This window comes from Ciconia boyciana, chromosome 10, assembly GCF_034638445.1.
Source record: "Ciconia boyciana chromosome 10, ASM3463844v1, whole genome shotgun sequence".
NCBI lineage: Eukaryota > Metazoa > Chordata > Aves > Ciconiiformes > Ciconiidae > Ciconia > Ciconia boyciana.
This window is the reverse complement of record NC_132943.1, coordinates 3,147,831-3,164,529: the sequence shown is the minus strand read 5'-3', so window position 1 is coordinate 3,164,529 and position 16,699 is coordinate 3,147,831. Positions and strand designations below refer to the sequence as shown.

The 16,699-nt window shown below is 37.0% G+C and overlaps 1 protein-coding gene across 1 annotated transcript in view; it reads left to right on the top strand.

Annotated features, from left to right (window-relative positions):
- EPC2 (enhancer of polycomb homolog 2) overlaps nucleotides 1-15,083 on the top strand; it is a 51,190-nt gene extending 36,107 nt beyond the window's left edge. The window contains exons 9-14 of the mRNA XM_072874758.1: nucleotides 1,287-1,432; nucleotides 1,534-1,877; nucleotides 8,137-8,273; nucleotides 10,139-10,298; nucleotides 12,069-12,402; nucleotides 13,809-15,083. Coding sequence (XP_072730859.1) covers nucleotides 1,287-1,432; nucleotides 1,534-1,877; nucleotides 8,137-8,273; nucleotides 10,139-10,298; nucleotides 12,069-12,402; nucleotides 13,809-13,881 — 1,194 coding nt within the window. The 3' untranslated portion in view covers nucleotides 13,882-15,083. The remainder of the gene's footprint in view (nucleotides 1-1,286; nucleotides 1,433-1,533; nucleotides 1,878-8,136; nucleotides 8,274-10,138; nucleotides 10,299-12,068; nucleotides 12,403-13,808) is intronic.
- Nucleotides 15,084-16,699: the final 1,616 nt, after the last annotated feature.

The window sequence follows — 16,699 nt, the reverse complement described above, 5'->3', positions numbered from 1 at the left end:
TAACTCCTTTGCCAAAAGAAGTTGAGACGACTGAAAACTTGTATTTTCATTCTTTTCTGTTACTTTTGTGTTGCTGTTTAGAAGCAGGTTATTTAACAGCCTTAATGTTAGCCTTTTAAGTTTTTTTAACTCCTGAAGCCATTTGAGTTTTGGTTAACTCTTAACATAAATTGATTTAATCTACAGCACTACTGTTGCTGTAGGTTTAACCTGATCACAAAAATTGATTATTTTAATAAATATTTGTTAACCTGTCACATAAGACATTTTGGAGAGTACACAGCATTTCTGCTTGTACAGATTATGCAGTTTTGAGTTCCTAATAATAATAAAGATATTCCGGGAGTAATAAAAATGCCCTAAGGTAAGCTGATATGGAAAATACACTGTCAAGATCCGGTAATTGAATGCTGTGTATGGGAACAAGGGCCATTCAGATCAGCGTCTATTACCTTTGGCAGTATGTGTTTCGTGAGTAAAACTAAACTGCAAGTTTAAGAGCCCCTTTTGAAATTACCTACACACTTAGGTTGCAAGCTATCTGAGTTGGGAATTGCTGTCACTTTGTACAGCTGGTGATTCAGCGGGATCTTTGATAAATGAACATTCCTTCTTGGTATTTCCTTTGTCACAATAAGTAGTAAAAGTATTCTGCTGTAGCATGATACTTAGCACTGGAGTTGTGCATATAGTTTTGAGGTATTTCTATCAATTATTTTTCGTAACCTCATTTTTACAGCCAAAAGCTTTTATGCTACTGACCCTTACTAGGAGAGTTAGACAAATTCATGAGAAGGGTAGGCCCTCAACTGATTACAAAACATAGTCAAGGTGCAGCCTTGCCTGCAGGAAGTCCTTCGGCTTCTAAGCGCCTGAAGCTCAGAGGCTGTAACAAGAAAAGAATTGCTCCCTGTGTTGTGCATCTTGTGATGAATCACCAAAAGAGCCATTATCAGACAGAAGGTACTGGGCCAGATGGACCTGTGTCTGAGTAGGACAGTCTTACATGCTTCTTGGTAGAATGAATTAATTCTGGCTTGTTCTACATTTTGGTTCTGGCGTCTAATTTTATGACTAATCAGGGAAAGAGGATTTTCTGCTTCATGAATTCATGTATTTTTTAAAAAATCTTCCAAGTTCTCTTATGATCTGAGCATATTAATCAAGTGATAGTTCTGTGGGCATTTTCAGTACTGTAGCCTGTGCATGATAATCATTTAGTAGTAACCTAATCAAAGTATACACTCTAAATGAGTGCAAAATTGCCTTTTCTTTTTTCTTTACAGCCTCGTTTGGACCAAACTAATTCTTCATATGAAAACTCAGAATTGGCAGAATTGGACAAACTGAGGTTCAGGCATTGCCTTACAACCCTTACAATTCCAAGGAGATGTATAGGATTTGCAAGAAGACGAATTGGCAGGGGTGGAAGGTATGGTTGCATTATTTTTGCTCTTCATTCCCTTTCAAAGGATAAAAGTATTAGAAAGAGATAGTTAAACTAACGTCCTTTTTTTCATCCTCTTTAATCAGGGTTATAATGGACCGAATATCCACAGAACATGATCCTGTCTTGAGACAGATTGACCCGGAAATGCTGAACAGTTTTTCAAGCTCTTCCCAGACTTTAGACTTTTCTTCTAATTTTTCACGGACCAATGCTTCCAGTAAACGTTGTGAAAACAGACTGTCCCTTTCTGAAATACTAAGCAATATCAGATCATGTCGACTGCAGTGTTTTCAGCCAAGGCTACTAAATCTACAGGACAGTGATAGCGAAGAATGTACCTCATGGAAACCAGGGCAGACTGTGAATAATAAAAGAGTTTCTGCAGCGTCTGTAGCTTTATTGAACACCAGCAAGAATGGCATATCAGGTAGGCAAGGATTAGAATTCTTCTGGAACTTAAAATATTGAATTCCAGTGTTTTTACTTGTGACTGGACTGATAACATCTTCAGCAGTGATGTGTACCTAAATCAAAGATGCAAGCTAATTATTTTGTATTTCTTAGCATATACAGAAACTTTCCACAAACAGTCCTCTTCCTCCTGCTGTTGTTTCAGTTTCAAGGGAATCTTGATAAAGTGCTGGACTTCAACATGCGTTATCTAGAGGAGGGATTCTGCTCGTATTTAAGAATTGCTTAGGTGTGGTTGGGTCTCAAAGAATTTAATTGGTCTAACCTTGTTTAAGGAAGGAGGAACGCTCTTTATAAATGCAAAAGAAAAGCAGTTGGTTTCTTGGAGAGGGGGTGTCTTTTTTGTTATTGGAGTTTTTCTTTTTAAATCTTGCCAAAACATCTCGGAAAACCAGTAGTAAGTTAGCAAGCATACTGAGCAGGCATGAAAAAGTCTGAAAAACGTGCTTTCTGTTGATACCTGTCATAGTAAAAATTTTGCCACTGGAAGCATCCAATGATTCCCCTTCTCTGCTGATTTTTCAGAAAATCGTCAGCCATTGATTAAGTATGATAGGAGATTGCCTTTTCCTGTAAATGTCATCTCTAACTCTCACAGCCAATGCAACCATCTCTTACTGTTCAGCTTTATGACCTGATAGCTCCAGATGAGCAAGACAGACATTCACATATAAACAGTTTTACTTTTTTTAAAGTTTCTTGTAGTATCTTCACAAGAGTATAAGATATATGGAACAATTCCGATCTTTGTAGACCCTTTGTTAGCGATTTGGGTATAGAAGTGCTAAAGTTGGAATAAAAGCCACCAAAAGAGAAAATTGCTTTAAGCCAACGTTAGCAGTGTTTACATCACTTGCTTCATGTGTTAGAAGTTGTAATTGCTTAAGTTTTAACGTTGCTTCTTTATAATCGTAAAAGGATGTATGTTTCTTTAAAAAGCTGAACAATTGGAGATACACCAAAAGAGGTCTACTACCAAGCATCACATCAACAAGCATCTGAGTATTTTCCCACTCTATTGTGTATATACAGAATTAGGGATTGTAAGACAGGATAATTAGATAATAGCCTGATTTGAGATTCCATAATTAACTTTATATGGATGTGGAATGGTCTGTCTCTTTTAAAGTCAGTTGCAGGATTGGGTATTTAATCTTCAATAACATACCTTTAGAATTCATGTGTAGAAATCAAAGGTCTTGAAGAGAAGCAGTTTTCTCTGTTATGGTTTTAAAAGACTGAGCATTAGCTTAGTAAGTACCATCAGTGTAGTACTGACATAAGCACAGAATATTTACTTTCATAACTAACTTTTCAGTATAGTCATTGCAACCTTTATATCTCTCTCATGAAAAGATTTGCACAAGAATATTTTTCTGCTGTATGAAGAGAACAGACATAATGTGCTATGGTCATATTTTGTATAATTTTTTTTTTGTAAGGAACTGGAAGGGCTGGAGAGTTGCACCTGTAGCAGAAAGGGACAGTTTTGTGTGATGGGATTATTGATAAGCATCAAGAGATGTCTTGTTAAAGCAGATGCAGAAAATAGAAAGGAATACTGTTTGTCAGAGTTAAGGATGTGAAACATGGACCATAAGCTGTGAGGAACAACGAAGAATTTGCTGGTAGCTCTTTATATAACAAGAGCAAGTAATACTGCAAGATTTCTGTTTGCATGAATAAAGTATGATGACACCAAGGTAAGGAAAGTTGCTTAAAAAGATACAGGTTAAGTTGATTATTTCTTTGTAGAATTTTTCATGATAATATAATAAATATCAAACGATTATTTAATAATTAGCTAGATGTAAAACTTTGAGGCTTTAAATTCTGCTCTGGGGAGACTTTTCTTTTTCTCCCCCTGAGGGTGGAGTCTACCTAAAAAACTAGGAGAATATTTTGGGATGGAAGCTGATATATCTGATTTTAGTAGTACATGAAGAAATGAGTGAAGGAAAAAGGTTGAAGAGATTTGTGAAATCTCCATACCTGGCTTTAGTATAAATGAAGATTGCAGCAGTGGAAGAGCATTCCCGTAGCTAGAGGAAAGATGGCACATAATAACAAAACAAAAATGAGAATAGCATTTAAGCAGTATATTTGGGGAAAGGGGGGGCTGTGTCTTGGTAGGGAACTGTGTGTACATAAGAAAAAAAAGCCAGCCCTTCCCAATTCAGGTAATACCATCAACAAGAATAAAAAAAGCCTAAATTGTTGGTGCTACATGTCAAATTAATGACAGACCTGATACACACAGGTGGACTAGCACTCATGTACTTCCAGATTTGTACTGTTAGGGAAAGAGAACTAAAGAAAAGGATAGAGAAATATGCATTGCAATGATGGGAGAGACTATAGAGAAACATCTAAAAAAATGCATAAAAACAAATCTGATGGATCTAAGCCACTTTGTAGAGGAATAGTAATTAACTTCTGTTATATAATCTTAGAAATCATCTGAAGAATACATTTAGATTAGAATAGAGCACACTCAGTGGTTGAAGTACATTATGCAGGGAAATTTATGGTTATGGAAGACCTCTTTCTTTCCAGATTCAAATTACAAAACAGATCCTGTAATTCTGGTAAAGGATCAGATGCAATAGACAACAGAATTCTTCACAAATAACTGAGCCAGTAAGAGGCACTGCTGTAAGATTTTTCTCCTTAGTAAATAGTAAATTTTCGAAGGGCTGGTCAAAATCTGGTTGTGCATTAAATGAGCACAGGTACTATCACTGCATTTATTAAAGTAGTTCTGTTTGGGAGATGATTGTTGAAATCAGTTGATTTTATAGCACACTTACCTATAAGCATAAAGCTGCCTCTAGAGGCAACAATGACAGTAGTTAAACTAATTGTTTTTGTGTTTTTTCTTTTAGTTTAGAGAAGACTTGGAGTTGCTTGCTTTGGTTTTCAGTGCACAAGAATATTTAAAGTTACCTCTGCATTCTATTTTTCACTTGTATTAATAAAGCAACTCTTCCTCTGGTATTTCCTCAAATGCTAGACATTGTACAAACAAAAGACTTATTTTTAAAATGTGTGACTAGTCTTTTCTTGAAAGTGCCTAATCAGTGTGTGAATAAAGAACCGCTGTTTCAAGCTAAATTATTTTCTTGCTCATGTTATAAGAACTGCAAATGGGAAAACTGATTTTGAGGAACTTTAAGAGACAAGGTCACTGAAACAATCGGATCCCTTTGGTCAGTTGTGTAAACTTGTTGTAGTCTTACACACTACCTCTCAAAAAGTAAGCTGGTCTCTTTGCCAGAGACGACTCCAGAAGAATTCTCTGTTTAATCTAAAATGAGATCAACTGATGAGCTAGGGATACAACTGATCACCAGGAGAGATGATAGAGGAAGGAAGTTACCAGGAATTTGTAGGTGGTACTACTTACGATAGCTAAGCAATACTTAACCTGCTTGCTGAATTCCTAGAGTGTAACTCAGCTCATTTTTGGGACTGAAGTAAGAAGTAGGCTTTAGGCAAAATCTTCAGCAATTTGCACTACAGTCAGTATGTTGCAGTTGGCTTCCAGTCTGCTTCAGCTGCCAGTTCCAGTGACCTGCTCAAATAGTTATCTGTTTACTTACCATGTCCCTAGATACAAAAGACAACTGCAGGTGATGGCATTCTCAGTTGAAGAGTTTTGCTTATGGAACAAGCTTTTTTACCTTTTAGAGGGGTTACCACCCCCCCTGCCCTGGCATTAAATACCATGTAGAAGTAATTAGATTAATGAAATACCACTTTTGGGGCAGCCTGAAGGATGATCTTTGATTAAAACCTTTAAATCCTAGGGGAAGTGACATAATAATCCAAATCAAAGCTGTCAAGGAGGAGAGGAGCCTGGAAGACTTAATTTCACATTGACTTTCTACCCTGTTCTGTTGTAGTATGTCAATACACTCAGGCTATGGTAAAATAGAAAATAGTGATATTCAGCAATGGAAGGTAAAATTCTGGTAGATAGAACCTTTTATAAGAAGTATAGGACACTTGCACTTAACTATGACCTTAAAGGCTACCTCAGGATGTCATAGAGGTTTGCTGTTTTTTTTTCTCTAGGACCCTTCAGTTGTTTGATTTGGCAGAAGCAAATGATCCTAAATGTGCTAATGAACATCTGCTGTTTTATAACAAGGCTAACAGCTGAGTTGAGTCTGACCACTGAATAAATATGTAGTGATAGGTAGTGAACTGAGTGGAATGTAAAGGCAGAGTAAGCGATTTTTACATCACTTTGGTAATCTTCCCTGTACCTTGTAACGGAGGGTTTCATGACTTCATGGTCTGTCACACTGAGAAAGAAGGGAGATTGAAAACACATAATTGATATGTAGGCTAAATTAGATGATCCTCTGATGTAGAGACTGCTTTCTATATTTTGTCTTTACAGTCCATAGAAGAATGCAACTTTGAGTCTAAATGGATACCCCTGTACTGCAGACAAATAATAGCTAATGACGGCTAAATGCAATTTAGGTATTTCTTTGTGCCATATAGGCTTGTTCTAAAACATTTTTTTATAAAACAAAAGACACATTCTGGAATTAGTTACCTCAGAACTTAAAAATAGAAATACATATGTGTGTAATGTTCCATAATGCTGTTCTTGGCTCTGTTGCCTTTAGTAATGCAACACATTTTGGGAGACTGTTGTGAGGGAACTTAACAGGTTTAGCTGACTGAACTTTTTGAGTTAAGAGTTTGTAGTAATAGGTGAGAATCTTCAAGAGGAACAAAGTACAGCTAAATATGAAATAAATTTTATTTCAGAAGATGGTGGAAATGATAATAAAATCCCTAGAATCTAATAGGAATAACTGTATAAGTCACTGGATTTTTAAGTGCCCTTCTAACGTGGTTGAAGCCTGTTTTAATAATATAGCAGTAGAGAAGAAGTTTCAGTGCTAATTTCTAAACAGTCAGTCTTAATTTTGGTATTTATTCAGAATAGAATTTCAGGACAACTGCAGGTATTACAACTAGTAAATGAAAGAGCCAGACCCTGATAGATAGATCACTTCATATTTGAATGTTAGCTCAGTGTCTCTCGATAAGATGATATTGCTGCAGAATCCAAGTGTTGGAGATGAATGACATCTTCAGTCTTTGAAAAACATAGTTCAGAATGAACTGCTGAAATGTAGTTAACGGGAATCTTTGAATTCTCTTTACTTCCTACTAGGAGAACTTAGTTCTCAGGTTAGCATCAACTGCACAAAACTCAGGTTTTAATGTGAAACACTTGATAGTATTTTCAATTTATCAAGTGTGCAGTTTTCAGGGGGAGAATATTGAGAACAGCTTTTCTGACTTCACCATTCCCTTCTCTTGTTGAGAGTATGATACTACTGGGGTTGCATTAGCCTGGTTCTCATAAATAAACAAAGGTATTATGTCACTCTTAAACTCTTACTCCATTTAAAAAAAATTAATTGGTGGAGAAAATCCTGTTCAGGTGAAACTTAAGCATTTCCTTCAGGGAAAAAAGAAATGTGAAATAGGAAGGTCAAACTGGATTTGCTAAATAAATAGTGCTTTGTGGTATTTACAAACATTTACCAAGTTTTAGACCTGGAGATTAGCTTTGTCATTGTATATTAGTTTATAGTCCTTTCAAGCGAGAATTGGTATAGAACTGTATACAGACTATTTAAATATATGAAATCTGGTTGTGCTGTTGAAGTAGGTATTCTCGAATGCCAGGCATGTGCTTCCTTTACAGAGTCCACTCTGGTGTCAGAGGAAAGGGCGATAATAAGGAACTGTAGGAAGGAAAATTGTACAGGGATAAACTGACAGTGTTTACTGGGAGAGAAGATACCCAGCTCAGTCCAGCGCACTTCTTCCTCAGCTGTAATTTTTAGGACATGCTTGTTTTCTGAAAACCAGGAAAAGAATTTCTTTAAGCTTTTGCTTAAAGCTACTGGAGAGAATACCGCCAAAGATAGAAACTGCTTAAAAGCAATGAAAGCTATGAATCCTTTTGTTATAAATTGATTCAATGCTAAAAGAACACAACAAACAAATTCAGCTTGACCTCTCCTTTACATAAGAATATATGAAGATCTTTGCACGCATCTAACACAGTGTATGTTGTCTTCAACCACTTGTTACCCAACACAGATGCACTCTTGCATTTCAGATGTATTTGTTTTGTGCAGGCCTATTTAACGCGAGCTTCGCTTTCTTTTCTGTAGTAACGGGGGGTATCACAGAGGAACAATTTCAGACACATCAACAGCAACTAGTTCAAATGCAGAGGCAACAACTTGCTCAGCTTCAGCAGAAACAGCAATCTCAGCATTCCTCGCAACAGGCACATCCGAAAGCACAGGTAATGCACCTCAAATGTTGTTATATGCTGGTATCTTCCTTTTTGCTTGCTGTGTTTTTTCATCTCTCTTACAAGCTAAATGTTACACCTCAGTAAATATGTTAAATTTTAGAATGAATGTAGAATGGGTTTTGGTTAAGATGCTTTTCCACTTTGCTGTATAGTGCCCGGAAGGTAACTTGCTGTGGCTAGTACAAGTACCTTGCTTTCATTTTTCTATTTGGAATAAGATAATATTTTAAGTTTCAACATCAAAACCTGTTGTTTGGGGATTTTTTTGTTACATATCATGGCTGCATTTTTAAAAGTTGAGTAAGAGACTTCATATTTTACTGTGTTAGTTGCGTCCACAGGGTCGGTCAGTGTAGAAATACCCAGTGCTCTGTCGAGTCATACTATTTTCACTGGTTTTATTCTCCTTTGTATAAATGCTCCAAAGAGACTTCTTTATTAAAACTACTTTGAGGTAATGTGTTCTGGTGTGAACAGATGTTCACCAGGTACTAAAAATTGGTAGCTTCTGAGAGGAAAAAGGTAGTTTTGCGTATGTAATTTGATTCCTTCCCCGTCCCCAGTGTTACAACTTCTGTCTTCTAAAAGAATCACATTTTTCCTCTGTAGTGTCTTGCAAGGGAAGAATGTATGTTTTTCTGTCGAGCTTAGTTTTCTGTTAGTTTCTTACCAAGAAAATATAAAAGCTGTTGTCTGTTACTAGGAAAACTTTTTTTACTTTGAGCATATTATATCTAGTTGCCAGTGCTGTTTGTCCCTTCCCCTCACTGTTTTTCTGCTTTGATTAATCAAGGATTCTGTGTTGATGGTTACTGATTGCATTTTTTATAAGTGTAAAGACACGACACCAGAATATTTAAACAAAAGGAATGAATTTTGGATTTTTAAGACACTCTGAATGTCTATGGAAAGTCACTTTCTTAGTTAATATAAATTGAAGTTGCAGAATGATACATTCAGCCATTTGAGGGTGTCTTTCTAGTACTTACCAGTCCTTCAGAGAAACTGGACTAATAGAAGATGTGTACTTCCAGCATGCGGTGGGCACTTATGCTGTGGTACAAATTACTCCATGAGAATGAATGTACTGTAAATAATGAAAATTATTTAGACTTGCAGTTGCACTGTATTTGCTGCCTGGAGACAGAAGAGAGAAGGAACTTAAGGCATAGTTGTTTTCTTAGAGGAAACTTCTCAAACACATAGAACCATAGAACAGTTTGGGTTGGAGGGGACCTTGAAGATCATCTAGTTCCAACCCCCCTGCCATGGGCAGGGACACCTTCCACTAGACCAGGTTGCTCAAAGCCCCATCCAGCCTGGCCATGGACACTACCAGGGATGGGGCATCCCCAACTTCTCTGGGCAACCTGTTCCAGTGCCTCACAACCCTCAGAGTGAAGAATTTCTTCCTTAGATCTAATCTAAATCTCCCCTCTTCCAGTTTAAAGCAGTACCCCTTGTCCTATCACTACACTCCCTGATAAGAGTCCCTCCCCACCTTTCCTGCAGGCCCTTTCAGGTTACTGGAAGGCTGCTCTAGGGCCTCCCCGGAGCCTTCTCTTGTCCAGGCTGAACAACTCATCACAAAAGCGATCTGTCGTGCTAAGAACTGTGCTTGCCGTCGACTGGCTGAATTGGGCAGGACTTAATCCACACACATTTGGACACTAATTTTCAACTTTTCATCAGACTTGTGATATGGAAATATTTAATGTTACAGTGCATTAGATTACATTTGGAAGATGTATTTATTATTTGCTGGTAATTGTGCATTATAGCAATCCTAACATGGTGTTTCATTTTGTACTTGGATAATTATAAAGAAAAAAATTTTTTTTCAATTCCCACAGGGCTCCAGCACCTCTGACTGTATGTCAAAAACACTTGATTCAGCCAGCGCCCACTTTGCTGCGTCTGCAGTGGTTAGTGCACCTGCTCCTGGTCGCGGTGAGGTAACGAAGGAACAAAACACCAGCCACAACAGTATTAATGGTGTTGTCCAGCCTTCAGGTGATGATTTCTTAAAACTCGTGGTCTAGTGTGAGCTGAGAATATGTCAACTGATCTTATTTCTGATTTCTGAAATACTATTTAATAAACAAAAAATTTCAAATATATTAATTGTGATAGTTTTAAATATTGTTTTTTAAAATACCTTTGGGCAATGACATGCAGGTTAGTATGATAATAAAACTACCAAATGCTCTTTTACATTGGAAGAGCATTGTTTCTGTTTTCTTTTATAGGCTCTTATCGTTTACTAATCTCTTATGATCAAAAGCGTAAGTGACAGTGTTTTAAAAACAGTGTGAATATGTAATTAAAAAAAATCAATTGTTTAAAACAATCTTAAGTACTTTGAGAAGGAAATAGAAAAGTTGCTATATTATTTGGTCATTATCTCACTTGCATATTCAGACAAAAACATACTGATCAACTACTTCTAGCAATTCTTTTGACATTACTGTAAGTTTCAGATTTCATTGCATTTAGGATTCCTCCCAAATTCAGGCAAAAATGTAGATGTCTGCATTCACTACCTTCCCCCACCCCTTTTCTGAACCGCTGTTACCAGAAGGCAGTAATGCCAGTCATGCTGGTGCAGTAGCCATGTTGCTGAGAGACGAATGTTATTTGGAATTTGACTGCTATAACAAATAAAAGGCTTTCACAGTAATTTGTTGTTGTAACAGCTAATGATGTGATCAGTTTTATAGACCTTCTGCCAGGCTAGGTTAATGATAACATGAAATGAATAGAGGGGAGAAAAAAAACCACAACTGAATAAAATCAATATACTGGAACAGTTCCAGGAAAGAAAAAGACATCTATGTATAATTCTCTAAGATCATATCTGAGAGAGTCATGTTTTGAGGGGTATAAGATCAGGCACATGGTAGTGTACCATGCCGATACGTGGTACACAGCTTTACAGTTGATGAAAACCATTGCAAATGTTACACATATAAAATTAGACTTCTGTTACTGTTCTAAAGCTGTAAGTGGCAATGAGCAAAACAGCTATTCCTATTTAGGGTAGGAAGATTTGTAAATTAGAAAAGGTTAGCTGAAAGCAGATTTTTTTTTTTTCCCCAGGAATAAGAATCTAGGGGAAAATGTATCTAGTTCCCCTGTGATCAAATCAGAACAGTGACTAGCTAGGATACCAAGATGAAATTTGAGAACCTCTGGTTTGAACATACACTGTGAAACCTGAAGTTTCTCACAACTCAGGAGTGCGAACAGAGCACTGCAGCGTAATCTGAAAGGACCTTTCTACTTTGCCTAGTCTTAGACCCCTAGTTTTGCTGCCTTGAGGGAGACTGGTCCCCAGAACCTCTTTATGTTGCCAGCAGAACAAGGTAGGAGGTGATTCAAAGCATCAGAATTTGGCTTCACAGCCTGTCTCTGAGGCTGCCTGGCTAAGGTGTTAGGTAAAGTAAATTGAAACCTATTCAATTTACTTCTGTGGGGAATGTTGCCCCTTTAATTGAAGGCACCTAAAATGAGGTGTACAAAGTTGGGCAATGTGAAGGTTCTTTGTCATTCAGTAACTTCTTTCACATTCTGATGTTCTTGTGAATGAAAAAAAACAGGAGATACTTCTAATGTTAAGTAGAAATATTTCTAAAATTTTACATGTTGCGACTCTAAAAAAAAAAACAGATTCTTGCACAATTCCAGTGACATGTATACTTAAAGCATTACCCTTGAGGTTAATCTTTGGCTTTGAATCTAAGGAATGGCATGTTTTTTTAATTAACATTTGTTTTATAACAGGAACCTCTAGAACTTTGTACTCCACCAACATGGCTTTATCATCCAGCCCAGGGATTTCAACTGTACAGCTTGTAAGGACAGTTGGCCACACCACCACAAACCACTTAATTCCAGCATTGTGCACAAGCAGCCCTCAAACGCTTCCCATGAACAATTCTTGCCTGACGAACGCAGTGCACCTCAACAATGTCAGTGTTGTTTCTCCAGTCAATGTGCATATCAATACAAGGACTTCAGCACCATCGCCAACAGCCTTAAAACTTGCCACAGTTGCTGCCAGCATGGACAGAGTGCCAAAGGTAACTCCTAGCAGTGCCATCAGCAGTATAGCAAGGTAAGCGTGTAGCAAGTTGGAGCAGTTTTAAGTTATGTTTGTGCTATATGAATGTCTCCATAGACGTGCCCAGCTCTGCACTAGAGCACTACATAGAACTGTTTCCACCTCTAGGATTTCTCAGTGTAGCTTCAGCCTCACGCAAACATCCAGCTGCTGGCATCTTCAGCGTGGCCATGACAAACCATAAGAGCTGATTTTGCAGATTAACTCCCAAATAATTGGCACTGATTTTAGGCACCAGTAGTTTTGGTAAACTTCCGTTGTGTTTAAAATGGCTTCATTTTAACCATTTTCATTTGTCCCTTCTCCTGCAGCTCTTTCAGGTAGATTCTATCAAACTCTCCACATGTTCTCTCCATAACTTTGTGTACCCCTATTGTAAGATGCAGGCTGGCACATAACCTATTTTATATACGCATATGAATATATGCATTATATATTTATGTAAAATAAAACCAGATATGTGCCAGCCTGCATCTTACGTATATAGACAGATATTTATTCTCATTGAACAGCCACGCTACTACTTCAGGATACTAGGAAGATGTTTCACAGGAGTGGCAGGAGCTTGCAGTTGGCTGCGTTTTCTGAAAATGACAATATTTGGGCTCTGTTTTAAGTCTCTGCTGGATTGTGTGATGTTTTAAAAAAAAAAATCACATTTGTTTATGAATTAAAGTAAAAATTGGATATTAGCAAATGTGGCTTACTGATTATTTCATGATGCTTCTGGAGAGGTTAAGAGCAGCTTTTTGAGGTGGAAAATTGCATGTATAATTTAGTCCCTGCATAGATTGAGAAAAAAGTATTTTTAAATTAGCAATCGTGCCTTAAAGCATACTTTTATATCATTAATGCGTTTACTTCTTATACCCCTCTGACTTGAGGGAAATCTCAAGTCATGTCAGCAAATGCCTTTAAAAGTACCACCTTAGCTGAATAGGTCTTGGGCTTCTCTACAGAGAATGATAATAAATTAGAAAAAAAAATTGAGATTTCTTGCACTAGTGCTAAAGTGGAGTGGGGGGGGGGGGGGGAATTACGCTAGAACGATGCTTTGCTCACTAACAGAATAATTGGCAATTGATACTGAGTCATCATGGTGTATCTTGACTTTGCTCCTTCAGGAGACTTTAGTACTCTTATCCATAATTTAGGCTGGTAATTTACAGTTAAATGCAGTAATCTTGTAGAAGGGACTACACTGTTAGTGGAGTAAAAGCAGTTCCTAAATGCCAGTACTTAGTTTTAAATAATCTGTTTCTAGTGTATGTTAAGGTTTCTCCCTGACCCAGGCAACAGGTGTGTAAAAACATATAGCGCATGTAAGAAGAAATTATTAAAACTGCGTAAGGAAATACCTGTGTTCTACCTGTAACTATTGACTGTTTCTTTTATTGCAGAGAGAACCATGAACCAGAACGACTGGGTTTAAATGGCATAGCAGAGACAACAGTAGCAATGGAAGTGACATAACCTCAAACTAGTGTCTCAACCTGTGCTAACGGTGTAGTCACTTATATTCCAACTGAATGCAAAACACAGCACTCTGTGGATCACAGAGAACTAAAATGGACCTAAATGGACTATCATTATATCGTGTATTAAGTCGATATATAATGTAAATTTTGTAAAATTGGGAAAATCACTACCTTGTAAAATAGTTTATTTGTATCATCAATATTATTTCTGTTACTTGAATAGTAGATATTCATCATCATGCTTTTGCACTTGAATTTGCAACTGAATGGATTAAAAAATAATTCTTTAATGGGATCATGAGCATGAAATGGGATCCTGCATCACTTGTTTTAACTATTTATTTTGCCATGTTTACATTTTGTATCTTGTACAAATAAATCCAACTTTGTGTCTAAAAAAAAAAGTTAAAGATTCATAGCTAGGAAACAAAATTCTTGTAATTTTTTTCTAAAGGAAATGTAAAGTTTTCACTTGGTTCATTTTGTTTCACAATTTGACTAGATGGACTTTTTGGTAAATACTTTAGTGGCATTTCACTGTCAAATATGAAGTTCAAGGCAAAATAGTATTTTCTATTACTGTGCAGGGGAAAGGGATGGATCGATACATGCAAATTTAATGTAGTAACTCACTTTTCCATATATTTTGAATGTATATTTCTATTTATAATACCAGTTTATAAAAAATAATTACACAGAAAAAAACTGACTAGGAAAATTATGCATCTAGCACATATAAAGTTGTGCAGATATGAGAAAATTTTCAACTGATTACATTTTATCTGAAGACTGCATATTTTAACCGGCTTTAAAACTGTAACACACCACATAAAGGATATTTTACCAGGTATGTATTGCATTATATATCATTGCAATAATTAATTATTGGATGTCTAGATATCGAGCCATCCCAGGTGGTGGGGGGGAGGGAGGGTTGTGGCAAGATTGTCTTTTCAATTTTGGAGAGTTTTCCTGTGGCTACAAGGCAAGTAACGGGTTGGAAAAAGTCTGACTGTAAGCGTTGGACACCTTCGTAGTGTAGTGTTTTAGTGACTTTTTTTATACGGTTCTTGTAAATTAGATACGTGTAGTGGTGTTTCAGAATGTTTGTTTATGCACTAGTTCAGACAACTTTCCCTGTTACTTGTTCTTGATAAGTGAAAACTGCAGGGAAATAAAAATACATATCAAAACATGGACACGTTGCATATGTGTTTATTTCACAATGTGCAAGCGATAGCAGTATACATTTTAGAGGATATTAGTGGTCTTTTGATGATTTTGACCACAGCATATGCACTTTTTTCCAAAAGGTTTCAGTTGTGATTATTTCCTGTGCTTAACAGTGTACAGTAGGGGAGGGATGGTCCGGTAGCTGGGACTTGAGACCTGGGAATAATCAGGACGAGGCAGTTTCTTGTTCTGCCAGAGAAACTTCGGGTATTACTTTGGGTGAATCATTTGAATTTTCTGCTGTTTTGTTCTCCGTCTGTAATTTGGATATTGTTTCTGTATTTCTTATAAATCATAGAATCATTGAGGTTGGAAGGAAGCTCAGGATGTTGTCTAGTCCAGGCACCCCCCCCCTCCCCCAAGTCAAGATATGATTTGCCTATATGTCATGCAGTCAGTGTATTTTTCCTCTTAGATTAAAAATAGCTCTTTATATAAAAAGCTATTAAGTCTATTTTATTTTTAAGCTGTTTAAGTTGTGTTTAAACATGTTTTGTCTTACGTTCTGCAAGTTAAAAGTTCTGACAGTTAAAAACACTTGCAGAGCTTTAAATAGTGGGAGCTTGTCAGAAACTCAGATGTCTAAAATTAATTATCTTTTGCCTAACTGATGCTTTATTTTCTATTCAGCGTGAAGTCCACAAGGAGAGATGACAATAGATTCTGAGAATAGTCAAAGGAACCCACGACACTTCAGTGTAGCTGCCTTGGTCGGGCAAGGTGCGATGGTGGGATTGGGGGTGGCAGCACGAGGGGGAGGCACCTGTGCAAAGGCATGCTTATTCATTGCAGGCTCTTTCTGCATCGTGCCTTTATTGGAATTGTGCTTCCTGATAAATTGTTTCTTACGCGTACATGATCTTTTCACGTATGCCTAAAGCTTTCTGTAGAACTAGGTTCGTTTCTGGGAATGACTATGATCTATGTAGTCTGAAATATGAATGAATTATTTCTGAAAGCAGAATTGTTGCAAAACTGAGTCTGAAAAAAAAAGTTATTCTCCTTGATATATAAAAATAACGTTGCTTCTCTAACAGATCCCCAAAACCCTCCTGAGGTTTAATGAAAATGTGAAGTCATTTCTTCTGCGGATTGAAAGCTGTACACTTAGCAAAATGACAGCTGCTGAGCTCTGTAGTACAAGACTCTTCTTGCTACAAACATAGATCACTTTCATGGTAAATTGGACCGAAAATGTCTGTAAGATTGCTGTCTGTCTATGACTTGGTATAGTCTAATCCTCATCTAATTCTTTAGAAGCTCCAGCTAAAGGTGTTTTAACTTTGAATAGATTCTGGGAAAATGTGAGGTGGAGAAAAGGATTGCATAAACTCCAGAGGCCACGTGGTAAGTGTGCCGTATGTTGAATGAGTTTCATTTAAAGGATCAGTATTGATGTAGCTTTACTGTGAAGTAGAACTGTAATAGTTGTCTTAAGAATTTCTAGCAATTAATTGTGTGCCTCAAGTGCAAGAAAAGGAGAGTGATGAATGATACTGTAGTCCGTAGAAATCTTAATTTAAAAAAAAAAAGGCAAAGGAAGGGAGTATAGTTAGAAGGTCTTCTACTTCCTCCTGATA